This window comes from Molossus molossus, unplaced genomic scaffold (assembly GCF_014108415.1).
Source record: "Molossus molossus isolate mMolMol1 unplaced genomic scaffold, mMolMol1.p scaffold_m16_p_7, whole genome shotgun sequence".
Classification (NCBI taxonomy): domain Eukaryota; kingdom Metazoa; phylum Chordata; class Mammalia; order Chiroptera; family Molossidae; genus Molossus; species Molossus molossus.
Window position 1 is genome coordinate 57,688,776 of NW_023425401.1, and position 26,743 is coordinate 57,715,518.

Here is a 26,743-nt window from a genome sequence, read left to right on the forward strand (position 1 = left end):
AGACTACACAGAGGTTTTTTATTTATAAATGATGTTCAAAAACAGATACGACTCAAAAGTCATATGTGGAAACAATCTCAATCTTTACCTTAATACTAAAACCCAAAATGAACCACAGACTTATATTAAGAGCCAAAAACTTCTATAAGTAAACCTAGCAGTAAACTTTAGTGACCTTGAGCTTGGCAAAGATTTCTTAGATATACATAAAATATAAACTGCTAAAAAAAAAAAAAAATCAATAGCCCTGGCTGGTTTTGTTCAGTGGTTAGAGTGTCAACCCGCACACCAGAGTCCTGGGTTTGGTTCCCGCTAAGGGCATGTACCTCGGTTGCAGTTTGTCCCCTCCCCCACCCTCCGCCCTGGTTGGGGTCACGTGGGTGGCAACCACTTGATGTTTCTCTCTTGCATTGATGTTTCTCTCTCTCTTCTTCCCTCTCTTCCTCCTGCTCTATCTGAAGATAAATGCAAAAAAGTCCTCAGTGAGGATTAAAAGAAAAAAGAAAAAAAATCAATAAATTGAATTTCATAATGATCTATATGATCTTGCACTTTCATATATATATATATATATATATATATAGTTTTTATGTTTTACACAATAGCTTTCTAATAAGTTTAATGGAAGAAATAGTTTTGCTATTAAATCCAAGTCAGAAAACCAATGTTAACACCTGTAGCTCTAGGACCCAGTTAAGAGATATATATATATATATATATATATATATATATATATCTTCAATTAAAATATTATTAAAAATTAAATAAACACAAAAGAAAGCATAAGAATTGAGTGGAAAGAAGACAATATTATCACCCACTGTCATCTCAGCTCACCACTCAGGAAAAATACGTACAACTCAAACACATCTATCCTACAAACAGAAACAAAGCCAATAGTGGCAGTGTGAGGGTTGGAGAAGGAAAAAGTAGTTATCAGAAACTGTCTGGCCTACCCTTAGAGCTGGAATGGGGAGGGGAGAGTACAATGGAGAATCATCTCTAACATTTGACTCTCCTTCCATGCCTACTTAGTTCACCACAGAGACATGAAGGAAAGTATATTCCACATAAAAGCAAATAAAAGACAAGGTCTCGTATCCTTTTCTCTTTTAGTTCCTTCTGTCTTCATCTCCCATCCTTATAATTTTCTCCTTCCTTTCTCCTTATTCTTACAGGCTTCTCTTTTTGCTTTCTGCAACCACACATCATTATCATATGCCCTTTTTCTCTTCACTTTAAGAGGCTCCAAAATAAGAAAAGGAATTAAAATACACATACAAAAATAGCACCACTTCTTTAGTGTTTCAAATGTCCTTATATTGGGGGAGGAACAACATACAATCTCTGTTACTTTATATCAATACTGTTTATACAACATTGTTAAAATATAGGCCACAGTACAAATATTTTTATACTTTCTCCCTTCTCCTGAAAAAGGTAGCTAGCAATTTGTTGATTCAAATACCCATTAGCTATGTGGGATGCTAATTATCTAGGCTACCATTTCTTATTTATTCCAGTATAAGACCCCTTTTAACACCAAAAAAATGTCAGAAACAAACACACACAACAAAAGTGATCCTTTTAAGTATCTGTTCCCTGAGAAAATGCAAATCTTATAGGCACTGATATTTAGTTAACTTCTGACTGATTGTGAAGTTTATTAATTACCAAAACATCCATTTACATTTAGATAAAACAATAGCAGGTACAGGCAACACTTAGTGTGAATGTAGTTTGTCAGCTTCTCAGGCCCCTCACCTCAAAAACTGCTCAGCCTACCCTGGAGTCAGTCTAGAGAGTTGGAAATCCTGGCTCTGACCCTGTGGACTCACCACTTCTATATTAAGAGTTGTCCAATTTTGTTCATGAGTTAACTGAAGAAGTAGCAATACAGTCTGACAATAATTTTAGTACAGCTAAGTGCTTTCTGTTCACTCAGGATCTTTCTGGGATGATTAGTCTGAGTCCTCCCAACAGCCATTTCTTTCTTTCTTTAATCTTCACCCAAGGATATGTTTATTAATTTTTAGACAGAGAGAGAGACAGAGACAGAGAGAGAGAAAAAGAAAATCAGCTGCCTCCTGTATGCACTCCAACCAGGAACTGAACCTGAAACCTGGTGTTCTCACTTTCTCTCCTTGTTTAGAACTGTAATTTAAAAGTGTTTAATAAGGCTCTGGTCTGATAGCTCAGCTGGTTAGAGCATCATGCCAATATGCCAAGGTTGCGGACTGATCCCCAGTCAGGGCATCAGAATCAATGACTGCATAAATAAGTGAAACAACTCTCTCTCTCTCTTCCTCGCTCTCCCTCACACTCTATCTGAACAAAAAATGGAAAAATGTCCTCAGGTGAGGATAAAAAAAAAAAAGAAGAAGGGTAAACAGATTATGTCTTCCTCTTACCTGGCAATAACATACAAATCAGGCCTCATATTTTACTCCATACCTCCCCTACAAATGACATTTGTTGGACCTCCGCTATTCTAAGTAAATAAGTAATTTTAAATTTCATGGTGGTACTGAGATCTGTTATTTTTAACATTTTCTAATATAGCCAACTCCCCCAAAAAACCTTCACAATTCCATTATCACATTACTTCGAATAATATTTGTATTTTTCAATGAAAGATCCTTAAGTTATCCTTTTTGTTTTGCTTTTCCCATTTCATAAAATTGTCTGAGGAAAAAAAAAAATCAATGAATACTAGCTGTGACAAGACTAGAAATTCCCATTAAGTAGGTTACATATATGAGATAGAAAAATTATTAGGAACATCACATCACTGTTGTTAGAAGTGTTGTTTCTCCACTTGGTTTCCTGAAACATCCAAAGATCATTCTATACTGCAGAGCAAAATCAATTGTTGCAAATGATAACTTGCCTCCTTACAAACAAGTAGCTTTCTCCCCTCTTTAAAGAAAGAAGACTAAGTTTCTTCATCCTTCCTACCAATAAATATGTGGGAATACTGATCATCTGTAAATTCTTAAAGTCTTGGGTCCTGCCTCAAGCAACTAACTTAAAACAAACAAAAAAAAAACCTAGCCAAATACTTTTAAATTTTAGGCAGCTGGTGAACAAGGAATTGAAGACTGTGACAGTAATGCTACATGACACTGCAAGCTATTAAACTCCTGGGCAGGATATAGTGTTACTAGGCCATAATTTTCTTTTTAACATGAGATGCTTGTTTTTCAAGTTCTTTCAAACACATTAGAAAGACAAATGATTTGATTATTCATTGTCGTCTGACTTTTAAAACATAGGGGGAAAAGAGGGTCTTCAATTTTTAATATATTTACATTAGTAAAACAATTTATATGTTTGCAAAGTGTTGGCTGACCCACAAACCACATTTATCACCTAGTAAGTCAGCATATCTTAACTTACAAATATATGTGTAAAATATTTGGACTATCAAACAAAGCAAGAATAACAAACAAAACAAGCAAGTTCTGGTAAAACTATGTATAAAGTGTGTCATAAGCACAGCAGCTGATTTCTAAACTTCAAATCATGGCCACACGCATCCTCCCTTTCCATCAAATTTAACCACAGGAGCTTAGGTAAAAAATTAATAATAATAATTAATAAACGTAATCACAAAAATATTTTAGAATCTTTCCTTACAATAATGTATTTTAACCATTAAAAACCTCACCCATTCCTAATTTCACAACAATTTGCATCCGTTCTGTTCAATCCTCAACTCATCAACAGAGAATTCACGCTACTCAAAAAGCCAACATAATTACTGCTGCCATCCCATTAAGAATGCTCTTCCCAGTAACAAAACTCGAACATTACAGTTGGCACCCAGACCATTCACTGTTTACACCACCACCCTCTCCCCTTCCCATCACCACCATTTTACTGGCAGAACATTCACAAGGCTGAAGATTATTTTCATCTCAGCAAACATGCTTAGAAACGGATGACTACCCACAAACCAGAAGTTAGAAGCTACATATAAATAAGCACAAATGTGATAAATTTTTCTATATCAATCTCTAAAGAAAGTAGTAACATCTTCCATATTTGTAATGTCCTGTAATATAGCCAGGAGCCTTTCACCTAATTATACTAATAAATCGATTTAATCTCATCATTTTGTCATCAGATCATGTCCTCCATACACTACTGTACTTTAATTAAATCCCTTTTACCATGTTAGGTCCTTCACATATTTTTCCCCAGTTTTTCCTATATTATTCCTTACCACCAAACTACTTCTCCATCATGTTTTCCTAAATATTAAATCTATGAACAAAAAAGATAACCCTGAAAACTAACCATGGAAAAGGTAAATCAATGTACCTAAAATACAAAATAACAACATTAGGTATAAACCATCAGGTTATCAAGAGAAAGGTAGGCATCAACTATAGGCCAAAGAACCCCAATTTAAGACATTATGTAGTATACAAAATTTTGGTAAACAGAAGTGAACACAATATTTAATAGCAAAATAGGCAACTACAGCCTCATTTTAAATGAGATTTAAAAATACCTTTAATTCTATTTAAGTAAATAGCCATTTTCAGGAAATATCGCCTTACAGGTATAATCATCTGATTGACAGATAAAATAATTGCTTTAAAAATACTTGAGTCATTTTGTCCTTACCTGCAGGCATGAACCATTACTGCATGCAGTGACTGTTCCATTTCCTAGCACAGACTTGAAGAAGCATCATATCTCTCTTTCAGAATGTGACTAATCTGTAGGTTTGCAATTGCTAAGCTATTTACAAATGGCACTCCCTTTTCACATAAGAAAATATTTATTATAACTAAAGTTAAGTATTTTTAACCTAGGTCTTACAAACAGTATTGGTAATTTTGTGTAGCAACAACGTCAAAATATACGAAGAAAATATAATGCTAGCATTTCCTTACAGCAAGCAAGATCTGTTTATTTTTTAGCTCAGTAAATTATTTCTTAAAGCCTTCAACAGCTGTCACACATGAACCAGCATTCTGCTGTGTTATGGTGTGCATGCTGCAGCTGATCAGGCTTCACTATATTTAAAAAAAAATCAATTACCCTTTGTAAAAGCAGAACAGCTTGCCCAAATACACATCTTCAATACAGCACAATGACTAGCATGCAGTACAATACGTTATAGAGCAAACTTGACAAGAAAAAACAGAATGTCCTGGTTTGTTTCTTAGCAATGCTACACCATTAATTGTTCATGCAAGAGATGTAGCTGTACCTTTCTGAAGAGGACGACTTCTCAGAGTTAACTGACATCAGCAGCTCAATCTTCTGCTTGATTTCTGGAAAAATCAGAAAATATTCACAACCAAGATTGCCTGCCCTTGCTTTCAAGCCTTATATCAGGAGATTTTTCTTCTCTAATCCCTTTTGTTCAAAATGAGGCCACAAGACTCGCAGTACTTCTGTTAGGACTGGGATTCAATGGTGCTATAAAGAGAAAAAGCTCCAGAGGCATCAGGCCTTGCTAAACTATGCACATGACTGTTTATGAAAGCAGGAAGTACCATTTCTTTTAAGTAGAGGGGTGTTTTTTTTTTTTTAAGGTAGAACTGGCCTAGCTCTACAAGAAGATTTTAAAGGCAACAAATTAAAATATAAACAAGAAATGCTAACAACTAGATAAAGCATACTAGATAATTTGAGACGCCTGGGTAATAGAGTTACAGGCTGTAATGAACAGATATAAAACCCTTGGCTACTTCTTTCTATTTCACCAGCCCTGAAAAATATGGCTCAGTGAATCATTTTTGTCACTTAAGAATGAAATAGTAAACCAGAACTCCAATTTATAGATTAAAAAATTTTGACCTTTGTTGTAATTTCCTAATTTTTAATTAAATATGTATTTAATATCTACTCCCTACTCCTTTAGAGAAAGCCTTGTATTTTACACCTTAATTTTCCCTTCCTCCTTCATAGTACAGCACAAGTGAACAGCAACACCCAGTTACCTAGCACATAATCACTTCTCCTTTTAGGAAAGGCCTGACAATGCATCTCAAACAGAAATGTTCGCGCCAATTCAATTTAACTAAAAGATAATTACCTGATACTGATTTGGGGAAAAAGATAACAGACTAAAAGGGAAGAAGAGGTAAAAATAAGAGGGAGGGGGAAAAAGAAGGAAAGCAACACATTTCCTTCCTTTAAAATACTTATGACTAACCAAAAGCACAATTTTACAGGAATAAGACTGACATGGTCTTATTACCCAGACTATTTCACATGTAAACCTGTTTTCCTTTTTGTAAGTGGGTTTTCCTATATCTAATTAAAAGTTCATATACCAAAAATAAAACACAGTGCAACTGAAATGCTATGGGCGGTCTCAGGATTTCAATATTTGGGGTTGTTGGGGGTTTTTTTGTTTTGTTTTTTTAAGGGTAAAACAAATTTTAATTTTTACAAATCTTGACGATAGAAACCAAAGAGATATGAAAAAAATGTGATAGAAAAAGGAATAAAAATTAGTTGCATAAAATACAATGGACCAGTACAGGAATATCCTCTTCATATTGTTAGGATAAGGATTTTTCCAAATTGCTTAAGCTTACAATTTCACCCAATGAGCATTATAAAGCTGGCATGAATATCTAATGAGAGAATGGAATCTACCACAGGCTGTAGCCAAACCAGCTAACCACTGGAGAGAGCACACAGCACTGTGGTAAATTGAGATGATGATAATGAAACTTATCTTGAGGATTCTTACATGTATTACAAAGCCTGGCACCTAGTACCATAGTGACTGCTCAGTAATGCCCCACCTGCCCATTTATAAAGAGCCCAGTGTTCAAGGGCTCACTCAGGCTCTGCCACCAAGTAGCCTTGGATTCAAAAGCAGGCACCTCACCATTTTTCATTGCCATATGACCTTGGGAAAATGACTCAAAAGTCTCTAAGCCTCCATCTCCTCTCCTATAAAATGGGGATAATACTTCCTATGTGACAGGCTGTTGTGAGGATTTAATGAAATCCATGAAAGTCGTGCAGTGTCATGCTTGGCACATAAGCCCTCTCTGCCTACTGCTAGGTAGGTAGTGCCTAGCAAAGAACAGTCACCCTAAATAAATATTTGTTAAATGAGTTAATGAGGTATACTAGGTCTGTCCCATTTTAAATAACTGTGGATTTTCCACAGTTTTAATCCACTCTGTCTCTTACTACTAAGCCTCAATATCTACCTTTTTATCACTGGAGTGTTTATTATATGTGGAGATTTAACTTTAACCCATATCTCAGTCTCCCTATCTAGAGAAGCATTCCCAGTTAATCAACTAGCCACTTTAAAAATGAGGTTACAGCCCTGGCCGATTTTTCTCAGCGGTTAGAGCGTCGGCCTGCCGACCAAAGAGGCCCGGGTTCGGTTCCCGCTAAGGGCACATGCCTCGGTTGCAGTTTGTGTCCCCAGCCCTGGTTGGGGTCGTGTGGGCGGCAGCCACTCAGTGTGTCTCTCTCACATCGGATGTTTCTCTCTCTCTTCCTCCCTCTCTCCCTCATGCCCTATCTGAAGATAAATGCAGGGGTGTCCTCAGGTGAGGATAAAAATAAATAAATAAAAATGAGGTTACACTTGAATGTATTCATCATGGCAACTTTTCATTCCAAAAGACTAAAGTTCACACTGCAGTGTATCTATAAAAGCTATGCACTGAAAATGAAAATAACCACAAGATTAAACTCCACAGCTCTAATGAAGTTTATACCCATGTTAAAACATTAGAAAGAAGTTAAAGCTCTAAAATGGTTTCAAAGAATACAAGAAAAGGCTTCCAACATCATTTTCACATTTCCGTCAAATCTTCAGATTTATGTTCCAGAAGGACTGAAAGGTTCAACAATGCTCACAAATACTATGTTAATATCATATTCATTGAGGCCCATGTATTCCATCTGTGTTGCTATCTACTCAATATCATCCATGGGTCTGACTACTCCCTACTCTTTAAGAACTCCAAAAGCTATGTCACGGAGTTTCCCTCCACCACAATACCTGCCATAATCCTCAGGGGCTTTGATGTTCATGTTGGTATGACTTCTGAAAACCTTTAGCTAAGGACAGTAGCTTCCTCACCTACTCCAATGACCACACTTAGTACACTGTCTTATACACACTGCAAATATTTCCCCAAAATTAGCTAGTTGTTTTCCTATTTTATTCCCAGTATCTAGGACCCTAAACTTTATTTTTCTGAAAATAAGTCCACTAATCTTTTCCTTTATGAATTATGTTTTTCTATAAGACTTTCCACACACCAAATTTTTTCACTTGTCATCCTATTTTCCTCTAATATGCTTTTAATTTTATTTTGCATGCAAATCTTAAACCCTTCTGGAAATTATTTTGGTCTATGAATTGAAGGAGACTTCCATTATGCTTTTCAAGGTCACATTTTGAAACCCTATACCCCACCTTACCCCCACAATTCTCAATTATTCTTCTCTACCACTCCTCAGTTCTTCCAAAGCAACATTTACAACCTTGTAAATGCATATTTATTAAAACATCCATGGTCTCCATTTACACATTCAGGCTAGTGAGTACCAAAAAAAGCCACACTTCCTTATTTCACAAAGAAAATAAGCAAGTGATAATTTGAGTAACTATATTTAAAATTACAGTTAACTTGATTTTTTTAGTCATAATTTTGTTTTAATTTCTAAATAACATTATAAAATATAAGGGTGTTTTTAAGATACTTTTATGATTTCATGGTTCTCCTAACTCTGGGTCCTTTGCTGAATCACCTGTTTTCACCCAGACCTTAAAATGTTGGTGATTCTTGCATGACCCTCTTTTGACTCACTGACTCTTCTACCTGGACCCTTGACATTCACAATGATAAGGGCACTGACAAACAAATCTAAATGTCTACCCCAATACTCTCCTCTGCACCCCAAAACTATATATATCCTCTGACCCCACCAGACATTTTCACCTAGATGGTCCCTATATACCCCAAACATAATGTCTAAAACTAACTTCATCAACTTCTCAATCCATGTCTTCTATAGTCTTTATCTCAGTGAACAGCAGCACCTTTGCCCTTCCAAGGCAGATTTTTTTTTTCCTTTATTGATTTTAGAGAGAGAGGAAAGGAGAGGGATAGAGATATAGAAACATCGAGGTAGAACATTGACTGGCCACCTCCTGCATGCCCCCCTCCCCCCCTGGGGATTTAGCCCACAACCTGGGCATGTGTCTCGACCAGGAATCAAACCAGCGACCTTTTGGTGCATGGGTCGACACTCAACCACTGAGCCACGCTGGCCAGGCCAGCAATTTTTTTAAAGATCCTAGACTAATATACCCCTGTCTCATTGGGGATATCATTACCACCATTCTCCTTTTTATTATAATTTTATGCTCTGGAAATGCTGAGCTCTATTCTTGTGATTCCCCGAACACATCATGTTTTCTCATACTACCAAGTCTTTTCTTACTCAGTTTCCTCTCCCTAGAATACCACATTCCAGTTTGTTTCCCTTGCACACCCAAATCAATTTTCTAATCTCACCCCAATCATTACCTCCTCCCTGACATCTTCCCAGACCAAAAACAGTCCTGCTCTGCCCCTCTATGTACCACATACTTGCATTACAGAACTAATTAAAATATATACATTACTTGTTTGACTCCTCATAGCTTCCTTAAGGACAGGGAATTGAATTTTCACTTATTTGTTGATACACCCATGGTCATTGAAGCCTACTCTAATCTAGCCAGTGTTAAAGTTACAACCTAGCTAAGCTAGTATCCTTAAATATACATTTCCAGATACAGTTAATCAGAGACTTAAACAACTACAGAACTAGAGGGATACCCACACATCATCACCTACACAAACCACATGAATTTATAAAGAAAAAATTTTAAGGAAAAAAAATAAACCAGTGGCAATAACATACCCTTTTTCAAAAGATTACTATCTCTGAAACCTATAGGTACATTTCTAAGGATCTAGCAACCCAAACAGAACACTTCAACCTTCTTTTAAATCAGTTTCTTAAATGCTATTGTCTTCGTATCTCCAATCAGTTAAAATCATCACTATTAGCTGGCTTTCTTAATTAAAATAACTAGTCAGTTTGGAACATCATACTCTTCTTATTATCACCTTATATACCAAAAAGGAAAAATCAACTCACTATGATTTTCCCAGCAGTTCTCTTCTATCCAATCTACCTTTACAATACCTTTTATTTTTTAGTTAATACTCACTCGAGGATATCTTTTCCATTGATTTTTTTTTTTTTTTTTTTTGAGAGAGAGAGAAAGAGTGGAAGAGAAGGAAAAGAGAGAGAAACATCAATGTAAGAGAAACACATCCATTAGTTGCCGCCCGCATACTCCTTGATGGGGCAGGAATCAAACCTGCAACCCAGGTATGTGCCTTGACCCTGAATCCAACCATGACCCTTTGGTCCAACACTCTAACTGCTGAGTCAAACTGGCCAGAGCTATGATACCTTTTTATTCTCATTATACTCACTTTATTTTATTCCTCATCTGAGGATATGTTTCATTGATTTTAAATAGGAAGGGGAAGAGAGGAAGAGAGAGAAAGAAGAGAGAGAAACATCAATGTGAGAGAGAAACATAGATCCATTGCCTCCCATAGATGTCTTGACCAAGGATCGAACATGCAACCTATGTGCCCTGACCGAGAATCAAACCCACAACCTTTTTAGTGCATGGGATGATGCTCCAACCAAATGAGCCACCAACTGGGCTCATTATACTCACTTTAAAAGATACTCAAATTCCAGCCCTGGCTGGGTAGCGCATCATCCCAATACACCAGTTGGTTAGCGCATCATCCCAATACACCAAGGTTGTGGGTTCCATCCCCAGACAGGGTGCATACAGGAGGCAACTGACTGATGTTTCTCTCTCACATGGATGTCTCTGTCTGCCTATCCTCCCATTTCCTCTCTCTCTCAAATCAATAACGATTATCCTCTGGTGAGGAATTTAAAAAAATAAAAAGATGCAACATTTGACAACGTTGATGGAAGATACTAAAGAAAAGATAGAATCTCAAGTAAACCCACTGATAAATGAGGATACAGGAGGAATCAGGAAAGTAACTGATGAGAAAAACCATTGTGAACAATAACATGCTAAGTGACTCAAGAATGATAATTATTTGATTATCAAAGACTAACAATGGGGAAAATAGGATAGTCTATAAAAATGTCCTTCATTACAATTGCATTATTACTTAAAAATTACCCAATCATATTATATAAAACTTAGTATTAAAAAATGTAAGCCAAAAACAATCAACATGATAGATTCTTTGTTCATTCTAAAACTCAGTACATATTTTTCAATTATAATTTAAGCTTACTTTCAGGATCGAATTTTATATTTCAAGATAAAAATCTCAATTTCTCTCCCCCTTCCTTGAACGTAGTCTCTTCCTCCTGCCGTAACTCCAAACGGAATTAGCTATGTGCCTGAACATGGTACAATCCTAAGCGACTACAATGTGCTCACTCCACAGTCTACAATGGGGCAGAGGTGGAATGATGAACTGAAGGAGGAGGAGGTAATCTCAGGCTGGTTACATTCAGAGCTTTCAAGGTAGCTGCTAATGACACTTATCAGAAATTTCATTTACTAGAGGAAACATTTTTCCTTCTGTCACCTTTTAAATTATTATTCTGAGTGCAATGTATTACCCAAAAGAAATATTAGTTTCTTGTTTGTTTTAAAAACAAAAAGGCTTGTTCCTTGCCCAGTGTGGCTCAGTTGGTTGGGTGTGGTCCTGTGCACCAGAGGGTTGCCTGTCTGATTCCAGGTCGGGGCATATGTTCAGGTTGTAGGCTTAATTCCTCCGGGGACCGGGGAGAGGGGGCATGCAGAAAGCAGCCCATCGATGTTTTGCTCTTATATTGATGTTTCTCTTCCTTCTCTTCTCTCTAAAAATCAAAAACACTATTCTTTAAAAAGAAAAAAAAAAAGGGTCAATCCCTTTGAACTGGAACTCCTATCCTCACCACTCCCGAGAAGCCAGCCAGTAAGAAGACAGAGAAAAGAGGAGACAGCTGCTTAGGCCCAAGACCCTAGATCACCCATCCTTACACCATACGGAACATGTGAAAACTTTATAGTTCATCATATAGTATTACTGTAGTTTTGTTATTTTGATGTTGAAAAATTTCAGGAACAACTAAATACAAAAATGCATTAAAGTATGAAAATATGAATGTTTAAATAAGTTCCTAATTTTATTAGCCTCACGTCAATGCCCTCTATTAACAATGAAATGTAATGAAACTAATCCCTGAAAACTGTCTGCAGGTTTCTCACCACAGCAGAGTATCATTAATAGTTAATCCAGCCACTAAACAGAACAAAGGCCCTCTTACCCTGACTCTGCTGAGAGACAGAAGTAACACAAGTTCTTAGATAACCGGGCTGTTGTTACACTCAGGGTGAGATCCAATGTTCTGTTCATCAGGAAGCCAAGTTTTAAAGCTATCTCTGTTTTACACTTATAAAACAAATGTCATTTGTGTATTTTTCTGAACAATATATGAGATTTAGAAATTACATCACAGAATATTCAGAAAAGGAAAGTATTTTTACAATTCTAACTTAAAGATAATTTTTCATACTAGATATTAATATACAACTGAACTACAACTTGGTTCTCTAATATAGTGACTTACAATTTCATAAATTAGGACATTTTTGTTTTGTTTATAACTGGCATATGGAAGACTATGAGTTCACCAGGCCATGAGTGTCCGCTTTCCAAATCCTTCAGTAAGCCAAAGCCCACCACACAACCATCTTACAAAGAAACTTCAGTATGTTAAGAGGTGGCAAAATTAATGTGCAAGGCTTATTTACATGCACAAGAAAACAATCCATATCAAAATATGTGGGTATACGGAGGAATTAGTGTCTTCCCAATCCACATTAACTTTCAAACTGAAATTGATGAGATATAGTCCAATTTTTTCACCCTTCTACATTCCCTTCGTACCACTAGGTTTACTAAGCTAGGGGGAAGAGTGTATCACAAAAATATATAAAACCAAATTCCTTGCCTCAGAGAATTTACAGTCTAATATTTAACATTTAGTATGAACCATCAGGCTTATTTAAGCCCTTTAAGTGAATGAGTTCATTTAATCCTCACAACAATTGGAGAAAATAGGTACTTAATTTCCATTTTACATGACTGGAAACTGAAGCTTTGAAAGTTTAAGAAATTCACTCAAGGTTCCTGAGATAAACAATTCCATTTTACAACTGCATTAAAAAAATAAAATAAAATACTTAGGAATAAATTTAACCAAGAAGGGGAGACTTGTACACAGAAAACTTCAATACACTATTGAAATAAATAAAATACCTAAATAAATAAAAAGATAGCTGTGTTTATGGACTGGAAGACTTACTATAATAATATGGTAATATCCCCACCAAATTGATCTCCAGATTCATACAATCCCTATCAAAATTCCAACTACCTTTTTTGTAAAAATGGACAAGATGATCTTAAAATTCCTATGAAAATGCAAGGGACCCTGAATAGCCAAAACAATCTAGAAAAAAATAAAGAAACAAAGTTGGAAGTCTCACAAATCTCAATTTCAAAATATCTACAAAGCTATAGTAATCAATACAGTGTGGAACTGGCATCAGCATAGACATATAGATCAATGGACTAGAATTAGAGTCCATAAATAAACCCTCAGATTGCAATCAACTGATTTTCCAAAAGAGTGCCCAAGCTATTAAACAAGAAAAGAACAGTCTCTTCAAAATACTGTGCTAGCCCAGGGCAGTGTTGCCAAGTGGTTAGAGTGTTGGCCCTCACACAGAAGGGCTGTGGGTTTGATTCCCAGCCCCCGGTCACAGTGTGTACAGAAACTCAATCCACGTGTATCTCTTACATCAATGTTTCTCTCTCTCCCCACCCCCCCATTCTATCCACTCTCTCTAAATAAAAACATGGTGCTAAATGACTGAATATTCATTCATGTGCAAACAACTAAAGCAAAACTATTATCCCAAACCATATACAAAAATTAACCCAAGGACTTCCGGTCAAGATGGCAGTATAGGTAAACGCGGTATTGCATCCTCCCACAACCACATCAAAGTTACAACTAAACTACAGAACAACCATCATTCAAACCCGCCTGAAATCAAGTAGAATGGAAGTCCTACAACTACGGAATTAAAGGAGCAACCACATCCAGACTGGTAGGAGGCGCAGAGGCACAATGGGCTGGTCCCACACCCACGTGTGGTGCATAAAAATCAGGAAGATACCTCGGCTGGGAAGGTCCTCCCTGAGGACTGAGGGCTCCCTGTCCCACACCAGATGCCCCACTCAGGGTTCCAGTGCCAGGAAGGGAAGTCCCCAGAACTTCTGGCTGGAAAAACCAGCGGGAACTGAGGCTCAGGGGGACTGAAGCGACTGTAGCCCCAGGCAGCTCCTTAAAGGGCCCGCGCACGGACTTATCGGACTCACTCCTTCTAAGCTTGGAAGGGAGGCAGTTCGAGGGGCACCAGAGACATACAGGAAAGAACTGAGCTGTTTGGCACTGGAGCAAGGGCTGGAGAGGGGGCTTTCTCCAGGACAAAGGTGTTGTCAGAGGCCTTTGTTCCTTTGGTGAACCCTGCCCTGGGGCGGCAGACAGCCGCCATATCTGGGACTCCAGCAACCCGGCTCACACTGTTTGCCCCGCCCTGGTGATTCCCTGAGGACCTGCTCCACCCAACTTTCAGGCCCACCCAAGCAGTTGCCACTTGCTTAACCATAGGATTGGCCTGTCTTGGATCCTGCTTCAGGTTTTTCCTAAATTCTTTCAAACAAGCAGCATCTCATCTCAGCTAGCCCCATACCTCTCATAAAGTAATACACAGAAACAAACACAGGGAGGCAGCCAAAATGAGGAGACAAAGAAACAGGTTCCAAATGAAAGAACAGAACAAAACTCCAGGAAAAGAACTAAGTGAAATGGAGATAAGCAACCTAACAGATGCTGAGTTCAAAATACTGCTTATAAGGATGCTCAATGAACTTAGTGAGAACCTCAGCGAACTTAGTGAGGGCCTCAAGAGCATAAAAAAGGAGCAGTCAGAAATGAAGGAGGCATTAACTGAAATAAAGAATAATTTCCACAGATTCAATAGTAGAGTAGGTAAAGCCAAGAAGTAAACCATTGACTTGGAATATAAGGAAGCAAAAAACAACCAATCAGAACAGCAAAAAGAAAAAAGAATCCAAAAAAATGAGATAGTGTAGGGAGCCTCTGGGACAACTTCAAGTGTGCCAACATTCGCATTTTGGGGGTGCCAGAAGGAGAAGAGAGAGAACAAGAAATTGGAAACCTGTCTGAAACTATAATGGCAGAAAACTTTCCTAATTTGGTGAAGAAAACAGACATACAAGTCCAGGAAGCACAGAGAGTCCCAAATAAGATGAACCCAAAGAGGCCCACACCAAGGCACATCATCATCAAAATGCAAAAGGTTCAAGACAAAGAGAGAATCTTAAAAGCAGCAAGAGAAATGCAGCTAGTTACATACAAGGGAGTTCCCATTAGACTGTCAGCTGATTTCTCAAAAGAAACTTTGCAGGCCAGAAGGGAGTGGCAAGAAATATTCAGAGTGATGAAAAGCAAGAACCTACAACTAAGATCACTCTATCCTGCAAAGCTGTCATTTAGAATCGATGACCATATAAAGAGTTTCCCAGACAAGAAAAAGCTAAAGGAGTTCATCACCACCAAATCGTTATTATATGAAATGATGAACAGTCTTTTAGAAGAAAAAGATAAAATATATGAACAAACAAAATGGCAATGAATACATATCTATCGACAATGGAATCTACAAACAAAATGAACAGGCAGAACAGAAACATTCTCATAGATACAGAGAACATTTTGTTGGTTGCCAGATGGGAGGGAGTTGGGGGAATGGGTGAAAAAGGTGAAGGGATTAAGAAGAACAAATTGGTTGCTAGACTGACAAACCTCAAAGGGAAGGGGGTTGGGGGGTGGGAAGAAATAAACCAAAGAACTTATATGCATAATCAATGGACACAGACGATAGTGTAGGAAAAGGCGGGAGGGGGGCAGGAGTGGGGAGGAGGGGATCAATGGGGGGAAAATGAGGAACATCTGTAATACATTCTACATTCAACAGTAAAGATTAAAAAAAAAAAAATTAACCCAAAATGCATCAAAGACCTAAATATAAAGGTTTATGGTATAAAACTTGAAAAGAAATACAGTTGTAAATCTTCATGATTTTGGATCAGGTAGTGTTTCGTAAATATAACACCAAAAGTACAAGGAAGAAAAGAACAGACCAACGAACATCATAAGAATTTAAAACTTTTGTGCATCAAAGCATTCTATCAAGAAAAAAGATAAATCTCAAAATGGGAGTAAATATTTTCAAATCCTATATCTGATAAAGAACTAGCATCCAGCCCTGGCCGGTTTGGCTCAGTGGTTAGAGCGTCGGCCTGCGGTCCTGAGAGACCCGGGTTCGGTTCCCGCTAAGGGCATGTACCTCGGTTGCAGTTTGTCCCCGGCCCTGGTCGGTTGTGCGGGTGGCAGCCACTCGATGTGTTCCTTTCACATCGATGTTTCTCTCTCTCTCTGTTCCTCTCTCCCTCCCACTCTACCTGAACAAAAATGGAAAAATGTCCTCCGGTGAGGATAAAAAAAAAAAAAAAAAAAAGTAGCATCCACAGTATAGAAAGAACTCTTACAACTCAACAATTAAAAAACCCAACAACCCAATTAAAAAATGGGCAAAGAGCCCTGGCCAGTTTGGCTCAGCGGTTAGAGCATTGGCCTGTGGTTCGGACAGACTCGGGTTCGGTTCCCGCTAAGGGTGCATACCTCCGCTGCAGTTTGTCCCTGGCCCTGGTTGGTTTGTGCAGGTGGCAGCCACTCGATGTTTCTCTCTCTAGAAGCTGCGAGGAGGGAAAATGGGGAATGTCTGCTAACACACACATGTCCTTTTAGGGCAGTGGTTCTCAACCTTCCTAATGTCGCAACCCTTTAATACAGTTCCTCATGTTGTGGTGACCCCCAACCATAAAATTATTTTCGTTGCTACTTCATAACTGTAATTTTGCTACTGTTGTGTCTTAGGCGACCCTTGTGAAAGGGTCGTTTGACCCCCAAAGGGGTCGCAACCCACAGGTTGAGAGCCACTGTTTTAGGGTGATGAATATGTTTAGGAATCAATAATGGTGATGTTTTTACAACATTATAGATATGCTAAAAGGCACTGAGTTGTACACTTTAAAATGGTAAAAGTGGTGACTTATGTAAATTTTATTTCAATTTTTTAAAAAAGATTCCAGAGCCCCAGCCGATTTGGCTCAGAGGTTAGAGCGTCAGTCTGCAGTCCAGAGAGGCCCGGGTTCGGTTTCCGCTAAGGGCGTGTACCTCAGTTGCAGTCTGTCCCCGGCCCTGGCTGGGTCGCGTTGGTGACCACTTGATGTGTTCCTTTTACGAGGATGTTTCTCTCTCTCTCTCTCTTCCTCTCTCACCCTCCCACTCTATCTGAACAAGAAATGGAAAAATGTCGTCGGGTGAGGATTAAAAAAAAAAAAAAATTCCAGAGCTAGTAAGTGGCTGAGCCAGGATGAGAACCCAGGCAGTCTAGCTTCCAAAGCCTATCCCCACAACTATGCTGCAGACCCTGTGAGGAAGAAATGATCAGTCCATGTGGGGAAAGGGAATGGTGAGAGAAAGCATTTGGGCTTGGTTAGGGTTAGGAGGACTTTGCCAACTGAAGAAAAACACACCCCAAACATGAAAATGGCACAAGCTATGGAGAACCCTGTATCATGTGGACCACCCAAATTTGTTGGTGACTGGTGGGAATGAGGTAGGTACCAATAAGAAATGAAACCAGAGATACTGGCAAGGCCTGTTCCTACAGCATCTTACCTGCCATGCAAAGTCCTGGTTTTACACAGAGTACAAGTATAACCAACTATACAGCCAAAACTAAAATAAGAGATTCTGCAGGTGAATGCAATTTAAAAGCAAATTTTTTAAATGTTTTATCATGCTGAGGAGAAAATAGTAAACTTCATGGAGCTATTTATAAGGCTCATCAATTCACAATTCACTTTGTGTCTGCACATCTACAAAGTATCCCCTCAGGAACTTTGCCAATTATCATTCCTCTCATTTATAAATCTTAAAATTCTCATCTCAAGCACCAGTCATCCTTTATTTCTATAAAAATCTTTAACAGCAGCAAGCAGCAGTAAAGTCTACTTCCAAGGCTTTGTTGCTTTACAAAATGTTATGAAGTACAACAAACACTTTAGCAAAACAGACTGAGGCTACTTTATTCTTGACTTGCTGCCTGTGAGTTTTCCCACCAATTACATGAACATGAAATCTGAACTAGTTCTCCATTTTAATATGCAACAATCAAAAAATAATAATATGCATCGACATACAAGGCCTTAAACATATCAAGGACATACACACACACAACACAAACTTTTGCTTTCTTTGGTATATCAAAGTGACCTTGAATCAATATTCCAGAACACAATTTCTTTACCTGCATCATCTTTAGCCAAGTATTGATTTGTTGGTTTCTGGTCACTTAGAAAATATTTTAAGCATGAAATAATGCCTAAAGATTAAGACATTAGGAATAATAATAATTCTATTTGTAATAAATAGCAACAACAATAAACAATAACAGCTAACATTTCATACCAATCACAATGTGTTGGGAACTCTTCTATTTGCTTTATATATATAAGAACTGTCTTAATTTTCCCATGTCCCTGTAAGATAAATACTATCATTATACCCATTTTACAGACAAGAAAACTGAAGTACAGAAAGGCTAAACAATTTGCCACAGTTCATAAAACTACTAAGTATGGTAAAGGGGGAATCTGAACCCAGGCAGCCTACATGCATAGGGTCTGGGCCCTCAACCACTATGCATGTCTAATTTACTTTTTTTTTGCGAAAGAGAGAAAAAAACATCAATTTGTTATTTCATTTATTTATGCATTCATTGGTTGATTCTTGTCTCTGTCCTGACCAGGGATTAAACCTGCAACCTTGGCTTATGGGGACGACATTCTAACCAACTGAGCTACCTGGCCAGGGCTATGTACATCTGACTGAGAATACCCTCCAATTCACCCAGCTGGTGTGACTCAGTGGTTGAGTGTCAACCCATGCACCAAGAGGTCACCAATTCAATTCCCAGTCAGGGCACGTGCCCAGGTTGTAGGCCCAATCCCCAGTGTGGGGCATGCAGGAGGCAGCCAGTCGATGTTCTCTCTCATTGATGTTTCTCTCTCTCTCTCCCTCTTCCTTCTTCTCTCTCTAAAATCAATAAAGGAAAAACAAATTTTTTTTTAAAAAAGAATAACCTCAAATTTTTCCATAGTTAAAAAAAAACACTTAAACATTCATTTACATTAATATTTATAAAAATTAGCCCTGACAGGGTTGGCTCAGCGGTCAGAGCGCTGGCCTGCAGATGGAAGGGCTGCAGGTTTGATCCCCGGCCCCTACGAGGGTCATGCGGGCAGCAACCAATCGATGTGTCTCTCTCATATAGATGTTTCTCTCTCTCTCTCTCTCTCTCCCTCCCCCACTTCTCCCCTCCCCATTTCCCCCCTCCACTCTATCTAAAAAGCAATGAAAAAATACCCTCTGATAAGAATTTTAAAAAAAATTATAATAAAATCCCACAAATTCAGTCCTATTCAGACTTCATATTTATAATCTTGCTGTCCCCTACCCCTAAAAATGATCTCTCTTCCTCTGTCAATCTTAAAACAATAATGTATTACACCTATACACTATGCTGAGTGCTTGGAAGTATCAAAAGTCATTAACTTATATTAAGCGTCTAGAGAAAATCAAATTATTCTGCTATATTTGGCTACATTTATAGGGTAAGTGAGATACTGGGTAATTTGAGCATTCTAAGAAAGTCTTGAGATGCGTCTCTTCTATTTAATTTTCACTTTCCTACCAAAGGCCATTTGTACTGATTCACAGACATACTAAATCACTCTCTTGAGGTGATAATGCCTAAAACACACCATTCTGACATACTAGCCAGTATCAAGAATCATTGGTTTTTGCCCTGGCCAGTTTTGCTCAGTGGTTAGAGCGTCGGCCTGCAGACCAGAGAGTCCCGGGTTCAGTTCCTGCTAAGGGCACGTACCTCACTTGCAGTTTGTCCCCCACCCCAGTTGAGTCGTGTGGATGACAACCAGTCCGTGTGTCTCTTTCACATGTATGTTTCTCTCTCTCTCTCCCTCCCGTTCTATCTGAAGATAAATGCAAAAATGTCCTCAGGTGAGGATTAAAGAAAAGAATATACTTGGCCCCTGCCCTCCCTCTATAATTAAAATAATATTAGAAACACATAATTCATTTCACAGGCACAATTAGTCAATCATGCCAAACAATATTCCATTTATTAATTTCAATACAGGGAATGCTAGATAGTTACAATCCCAGTAATTCCACTTCCAAATCTAAGCTAGAAAACATTCACAGGAGTCCTAGGAGAATCACACAAACATGCTTATTATAATGCTTTATGCAACAGCAAATAAGGGATAACAACCCCAAATGTTACATCAACTATGGCCATTCATAATACACAGCATTTGAAAAGAATGAGGTAGATCTATCTACATGTTCTGAATGATCTCCAAAACTAACAAAAATACTGCAGCTTGCATAATCCACACAATATACGACTTTTGTTACAGATTTTCATAGATGCATTTTCATACATACATATATATGAACACATATATATGCAGTAAGTGAAAAATAAAGTTGGAAAAGAATATATTCCAAAATGACTGGAAGGAGGTCTTCCATAAGTCTCAAGACAGGTCATGGAATGAAGAGTGGTAGTGGGGGAGGAGGGGTACTTTTATATGCACTTTAAAATTTTTATAGGTATTATTTGTGTAATTAAAAAATAATTTTCTTGCCCAGCCAGTGTGGTTCAGTGGATTAAGCATCATCACATGGACTGCCAGGTCCTGGTTTGATTCCAATCGGGCGCTCGGGCCCCAGTACAGGGTGATGTTTCTCTCTCACATCAATGTTTCTATCTCTCTCTCTCTAAAATAATAAAAATAAAAAATAAAATAAAATAAAAACGTATTTTAAAAAATAATAATTTCTTAAACAAAATGTTACCATTTAAAACAAATCCCTTTTGTAGTTATGCAGCTTTCAAATGGACACTCTGCCAAAAGACTGCCACCACACCATTTTATAAATCACCTCTAAAATGTCCATTTTTCATTTTCAAATAAAATTAACAGTTTAATCAAGGTCAAAGCAATGTTCTGTTACAATTTTGAGTGTTATAAAGAAGGAGGAGGGGGAGGGGAAGGAGGAAGAGAAAGAGAAGAGGAGAGGGGAGGGAGTGGGACAGGGAAGGGGAGGAGAAGGAGGAGAAGAAGAAAACAGGTAAGTTCTTCTGACACTATTTTATAATAAGAAAGGGAGTTTCTTTGAGGTTGTAAAAGAAGCATTTAAAACTAGTTTTAAAAACTACATTCAGTCCGTCCCTTCTAATTGCATCATAGGCAGGTTCTTAAAACAAAATAATAGAGATGAAATAAATTGAACTTAAAAAAAACAACCCTATAGGTATTAATTTAGCAGCCCAAAAATGATCAAGTCTCAACTAATGGATGGAGTGTGCTTAAGAAAGATATGCAAATTCAGGCAGGAAGGTGTTAAGGGGATTGGGGGGACATCTGTAACACTTTCAACAATTGATATGCAAATGATGTAGAAACACAAATCCTATAATGGAGTTTAAGATAAAAACTACATTTTGTAAATAGTGGCATCAGAATATTAGGTTTCTTTTGTTAGATTATGCAAAAGAAAAAGACATGTATTCAAGAAGCTAGTGTGACATGTGTTCAAGAAGCCAGGTAGCTCAGTTGGTTAGAGTGTCATCCGGATACACCAAGGTTGCAGGTTTGATCTCAGGCCAGCAAGCCACCAATCAATAATGCATAAATAAGTAGAACAGAGTGATGTGTTTCTCTTTCTCTCTGTGTCTCCCTCTCTCTTTCCCACCCTCCCTCCCGTACCCTTCCTCCTTCCTCCCTCTCTCTAAAGTCAATAAATTGAAAATAAAAAAATTTTAAGAAACTAGCGTCAAATGCCAGTACAATTACATAGCATGAAACACTTCCCACATAAGAACCACAGCAATAAAGAGGTAAGTGTAAAATGGCTCAACAAATCAGAGCTTTCATGGGAGGAAAAAGGGGGGACTTAATACCTTCAACAATAAAGATAAATTTTTTTAAAAAAATTAAAAAAAAAAAAAAAGAATTCAGAACTTTCAAAAATTCTAGTCTTGCTTTAAAAATAAAAACTTCTGCTCTGGCCGGTTTGGCTCAGCGGTTAGAGCGTCAGCCTGCGGTCCGGAGAGACCCGGGTTCGGTTCCCGCTAAGGGCATGTACCTCGGTTGCAGTTTGTCCCCGGCCCTGGTCGGTTGTGCGGGTGGCAGCCACTCGATGTGTCCCTTTCACGTCGATGTTTCTCTCTCTCTCTCTCTCTCTCTCTCTCTCTCCCTCTCTCTCCCTCCCACTCTATCTGTGCAAAAAATGGAAAAATGTCCTCTGGTGAGGATGAAAAAAAAAAAAAGAAAAATAAAAACTTCCAGCCCCGGCCAGTTCCACTCAGCAGTTACAGCGTCGGCCGCAGACCAGAGAGTCCCGGGTTCAGTTCCCACTAAAGACACATACCTTGGTTGCAGTTCATCCTGGCTCCAGTTGGGATTGTGTGAGTGGCAACCAGTCGATGTGTGCCTGTCACATCAATGTTTCTCTCTCTCTCTCTCTCCCTCCTGCTCTATCTGAAGATAAATGCAAAAATGTCCTCAGGAAAGGATAAAAAAAATAAAATAAAAATGAATGAAAATAAAAACCTACAGTCATATCATTATCTATTTTAATTTTTAAAAAAGGGTTCCTCAATTTATATTGAAATATACAAGTTTTGAACTCATTTGGAGTACCCAACTTTTTTTTTTCTAAAGCCTAACTGTATAAAATTTAGACTGAGACTGCAAGAAAATGTGTGTGTGTTTTGCCGGGTGGGGGGATGTTATTTGGACTGAGATTCTATTTTTTGAGCTAGAGTCAGGTTCCATTTTATTATTCTTTAAACTTACATTCGTATTTCATGCATTATATGCACAAAATATTTCATAATTTTAAAATACCTTTTAACCAGAAGAATAACTGAAAGCGATGCCAAGGCAAACGTGGAACAGTATGTGTGCTAATGTGACTGCCTGGTCACCTGCGTTTCCAATGCTCTCACAACAAGGTCTCTACTTCCTCCTCTTAAATACAGGTAAACCTCAACTACCAGGACTTCCAGGAATGAGTGATTCCGGACAGCCATGTACGTGTTCATGACAGCTGAAAGATTACAGATCTGAAGCCATTCTAGATGGAAACATTCATGTTTTATTAGAAAGTAATGTAAGCATAACATGAAGTTTCCTGGCTACCTCAAAGCCTTTCATTATAGGCACTTACTTCTTTTTCTCAGGGCCTCTGAACAGCAGCTGAAGGTCTGCTTCTGCACCAAGGGCTCCAGATTTAAGACAGTGCTTTTTGCTTGATATTGCTTTTCTGTTTTGTCCCTTAGTCAGCCATATGTCTCTATATGAGTGCAAAACTAATTGACTCATTTTAACCTACTGAGGAAACTATAAATAAGTAGCTTCCTACAATGCCCATAAAGTTTTCCTTAAACTATAACACTTGAATGTTTGAGTCTTACATCAAGGCTCATATATAGAGTTCTAGTCCCACTCTCTTTAGAGGTTCCCACTGCCACAGTACATCTGCTTCTCTATCATCTGCTTTACTCTTTCCCAAGTGATTATTAGTTCTATAACTGCAGCTTCTGCAAGGAGTATAAACACATGCCAGGCCTCTCGATATTATAATGGCAACAATAACCCTTCCTTTGTATTATGACAATGATTAACTCTTGAATTTGGCAAAGACTATATATCTTTATCTTCATAAAAACACTATGAAGTAGATAGAAATACCAGCTCTATTTTATAGATGAGTAAAGCAGGGGAAGGGTAACACATCTAAAGTCATCTAGCTAGCTATTAAGTGGCAGACACAGAACTTGGCCCCAGGTCTAAACTCTAAAGGCAATGCTATTATTATCTACAATGATACACTGGCCCTACCAAACTGACATAATCTCTCAGTTTCAGAAATCCAAATTCCTGAGGTAGGGATTGCATTATGCTAAAGCATCTTCTCTAGCCAGGCTACACCATCCACAAGATGCTGAACCACCTGTGGCTCAGGGAGCACACCTAATTCAATCCCTTCAGGTGTGTAGACCACACACAAGAGCCACATCCAAAAGGGCTGCCAGTGGGCACTTCCAGTCTACACCTCCATTCGTGTGCTCCCAGTTACTGACTACCAAAGAAGTTACAAGAGTACCGACATGTATCAGGCACAATCCTGAAAATTCAAAGAATAAAAAGGAAAAGGAAAAATTCCAGCTTGGGCAAGAGTTTTTCATCAAGCCCCACAACACCCACTGCAAATTTCTGTTTGGTTCTACTCACTATTTGAATTTTTCTACGCAAAATGTTAATTACCTGCTGTTTACCAGCACCGTATTTGGAACAGTGTGAATAATAAAAAAATAAATCCTATCAAAAGTTTCCTGCAGTTGCCCAGCCAGTGTGGCTCAGTCACTGGTTGAGCATTGACCCATGCACCAAGAGGTGGCCAGTTAGATTCCTGGTCAGGGCACATGCCCAGGTTTTCGGCCAAATCCTCAGTGGGGGGCATGCAGGAGGTGTCAATCGATGTTCTCTCTCATCAATGTTTCTCTCTCTCTTTCCCTCTTCCTTCCTCTCTATCTAAAAAAAAAATTTTTTTTAAAGGTTCCTGCAGCCCTGGATGGTGTGGCTCAGTTGGTCCTGTGCACCAAAAGGTTGTTGGTTCAATTCCTAGTAAGGGCACATACCTAGGTCGAGCCCCATGGGGTTGATCGATGTTTCTCTCTCCCTCTCTCTCTAAAAATCAACTTAAAATTCTTTTTTTAAAAAGTTCCTGTGGGCCCTGGCCGGTTTTGCTCAGCGGTTAGAGCATCAGCCCACAGACCAGAGAGTCTTGGGTTCGGTCCTCGCTAAGGGCACGTACCTCGGTTGCGGTTTGTCCCTGGCCCCGGTTGGGGTTGTGTGGGTGGCAACCACTCAGTGTGTCTCTCTCACATCGGTGCTTCTCTCTCTCTCTTCCTCCCTCTCTCCCTCCTGTTCTATCTGAAGATAAATGCAAGACTGTCCTCTGGTGAGGATTAAAAAAAAAAAAAGTTCCTGTGATCTTTTCGTCAGATATTGTGGTGAAAAGAAATTCATACTGAAATATTTCCTCCTCTAAAGGCTCTCCTACCCTTTGTGAGGTCTGAAACAAGAGAAAAGCTATGCTTGGATCTTTGTCTATTTTTAAATCCCTTTTTTCTATGGCTGATGACTATAGTTTTGTCTTTCAAAAAATATTACTTTTTAAAAACTTTGTGCTGTTAATGATCTTAAATAATCCTTCCTTAATTCTAGACCTACCCTGTCCAATACAGTAGTCACGAGTCATATTCAGCTCCTGAGCACTTGAAATGTCAGAGATGTGGTTAATACAAAAATAGAATGAAAAGTATTTTGTTAATTTTTTAAACAGATTACATAGGCTACTATTTTCACATAATGGGTTAAATATATTATTAAATTATATTATTAGATTTATGGAATATTATTCAGTTGTAAAAAAGAATGAAATTCTGGCCCTGTCCGGTTTGGCTCAGAGGTTAGAGTGCCGGCCTGTGGACCAGAGAGACCCGGGTTCAGTTCCCACTAAGGGCACGTACCTCGGTTGCAGTTTGTCCCTGGCCCTAGTTGGGTTCGTGTGGGTGGCAGCCACTTGATGTGTCTCTATTGCATCAATGTTTCTCTCTCTCTCTCTCCCACTCTATCTGAAGATAAATGCAAAAAAATGTCCTCGGGTGAGGATTAAAAAAAAAAAAAAAAAAAAAAAAAAACGAAATTATGACACATGCTACATACACATGGATGAACCTTGAACACATGCTAAGTGAAATAACAGACACAAAAGGATAAATATTGTATAATTCCACTTATATAAAGTACCTAAAATAAACGAGTTAATAGACAGAAAACAGAGGTTACCAGAGGCCGTGGGAAGGGAAATGGGAGTTAGGGTTCAGGTTCTATCTAGAGTGAAGGAGCCTTCCTCGGGTAGGGAGACACTGCAGAAAGTACCTCACGTTCTCATCACAGAGATACACACTGCCAGCAAATCACCTCTACTGAACAATACCCAATTTAACTGCACAAGGAGAAAAGTCAAGTACATGGGTTTGTTACCAGAAAGGGGACCTGGCCCTTTGCAGGTCTGCCTAGTGCCAGCTGGCAGTGTGTGGGTTCTCACTTCATGTAGGAAAAGTTTCAGAACAGGTGAATTTTAGAGGACATTTATTAAAGTGAAACAAGAAAGGGCTGGGGAAATGAGCCCAGGATGGTCTGCTTTGGCTAAGAGGACAGAGATAAGGCAGCCGGGGGGACAGGTTCAGGGGCCTTGCCTGGGATGAACTGCCACTGCCCATTGCTGC

General features: G+C 38.5%; 1 protein-coding gene across 5 annotated transcripts in view; it reads right to left on the minus strand.

Moving 5' to 3' along the window:
- The window catches only part of SRPK2 (SRSF protein kinase 2), a 172,236-nt gene extending 166,755 nt beyond the window's left edge, over positions 1 to 5,481 (minus strand). For all 5 annotated transcript variants that reach the window (XR_004957412.1, XM_036247617.1, XM_036247613.1 and 2 more), the window contains exon 1: positions 5,228 to 5,481. Coding sequence is in view for 3 of the 5 variants with exons in the window: in XM_036247617.1 (XP_036103510.1) it covers positions 5,228 to 5,265 (38 nt within the window). In the remaining 2 variants the exon portion in view is untranslated. The remainder of the gene's footprint in view (positions 1 to 5,227) is intronic.
- Between the last annotated feature and the right edge of the window lie 21,262 nt (positions 5,482 to 26,743).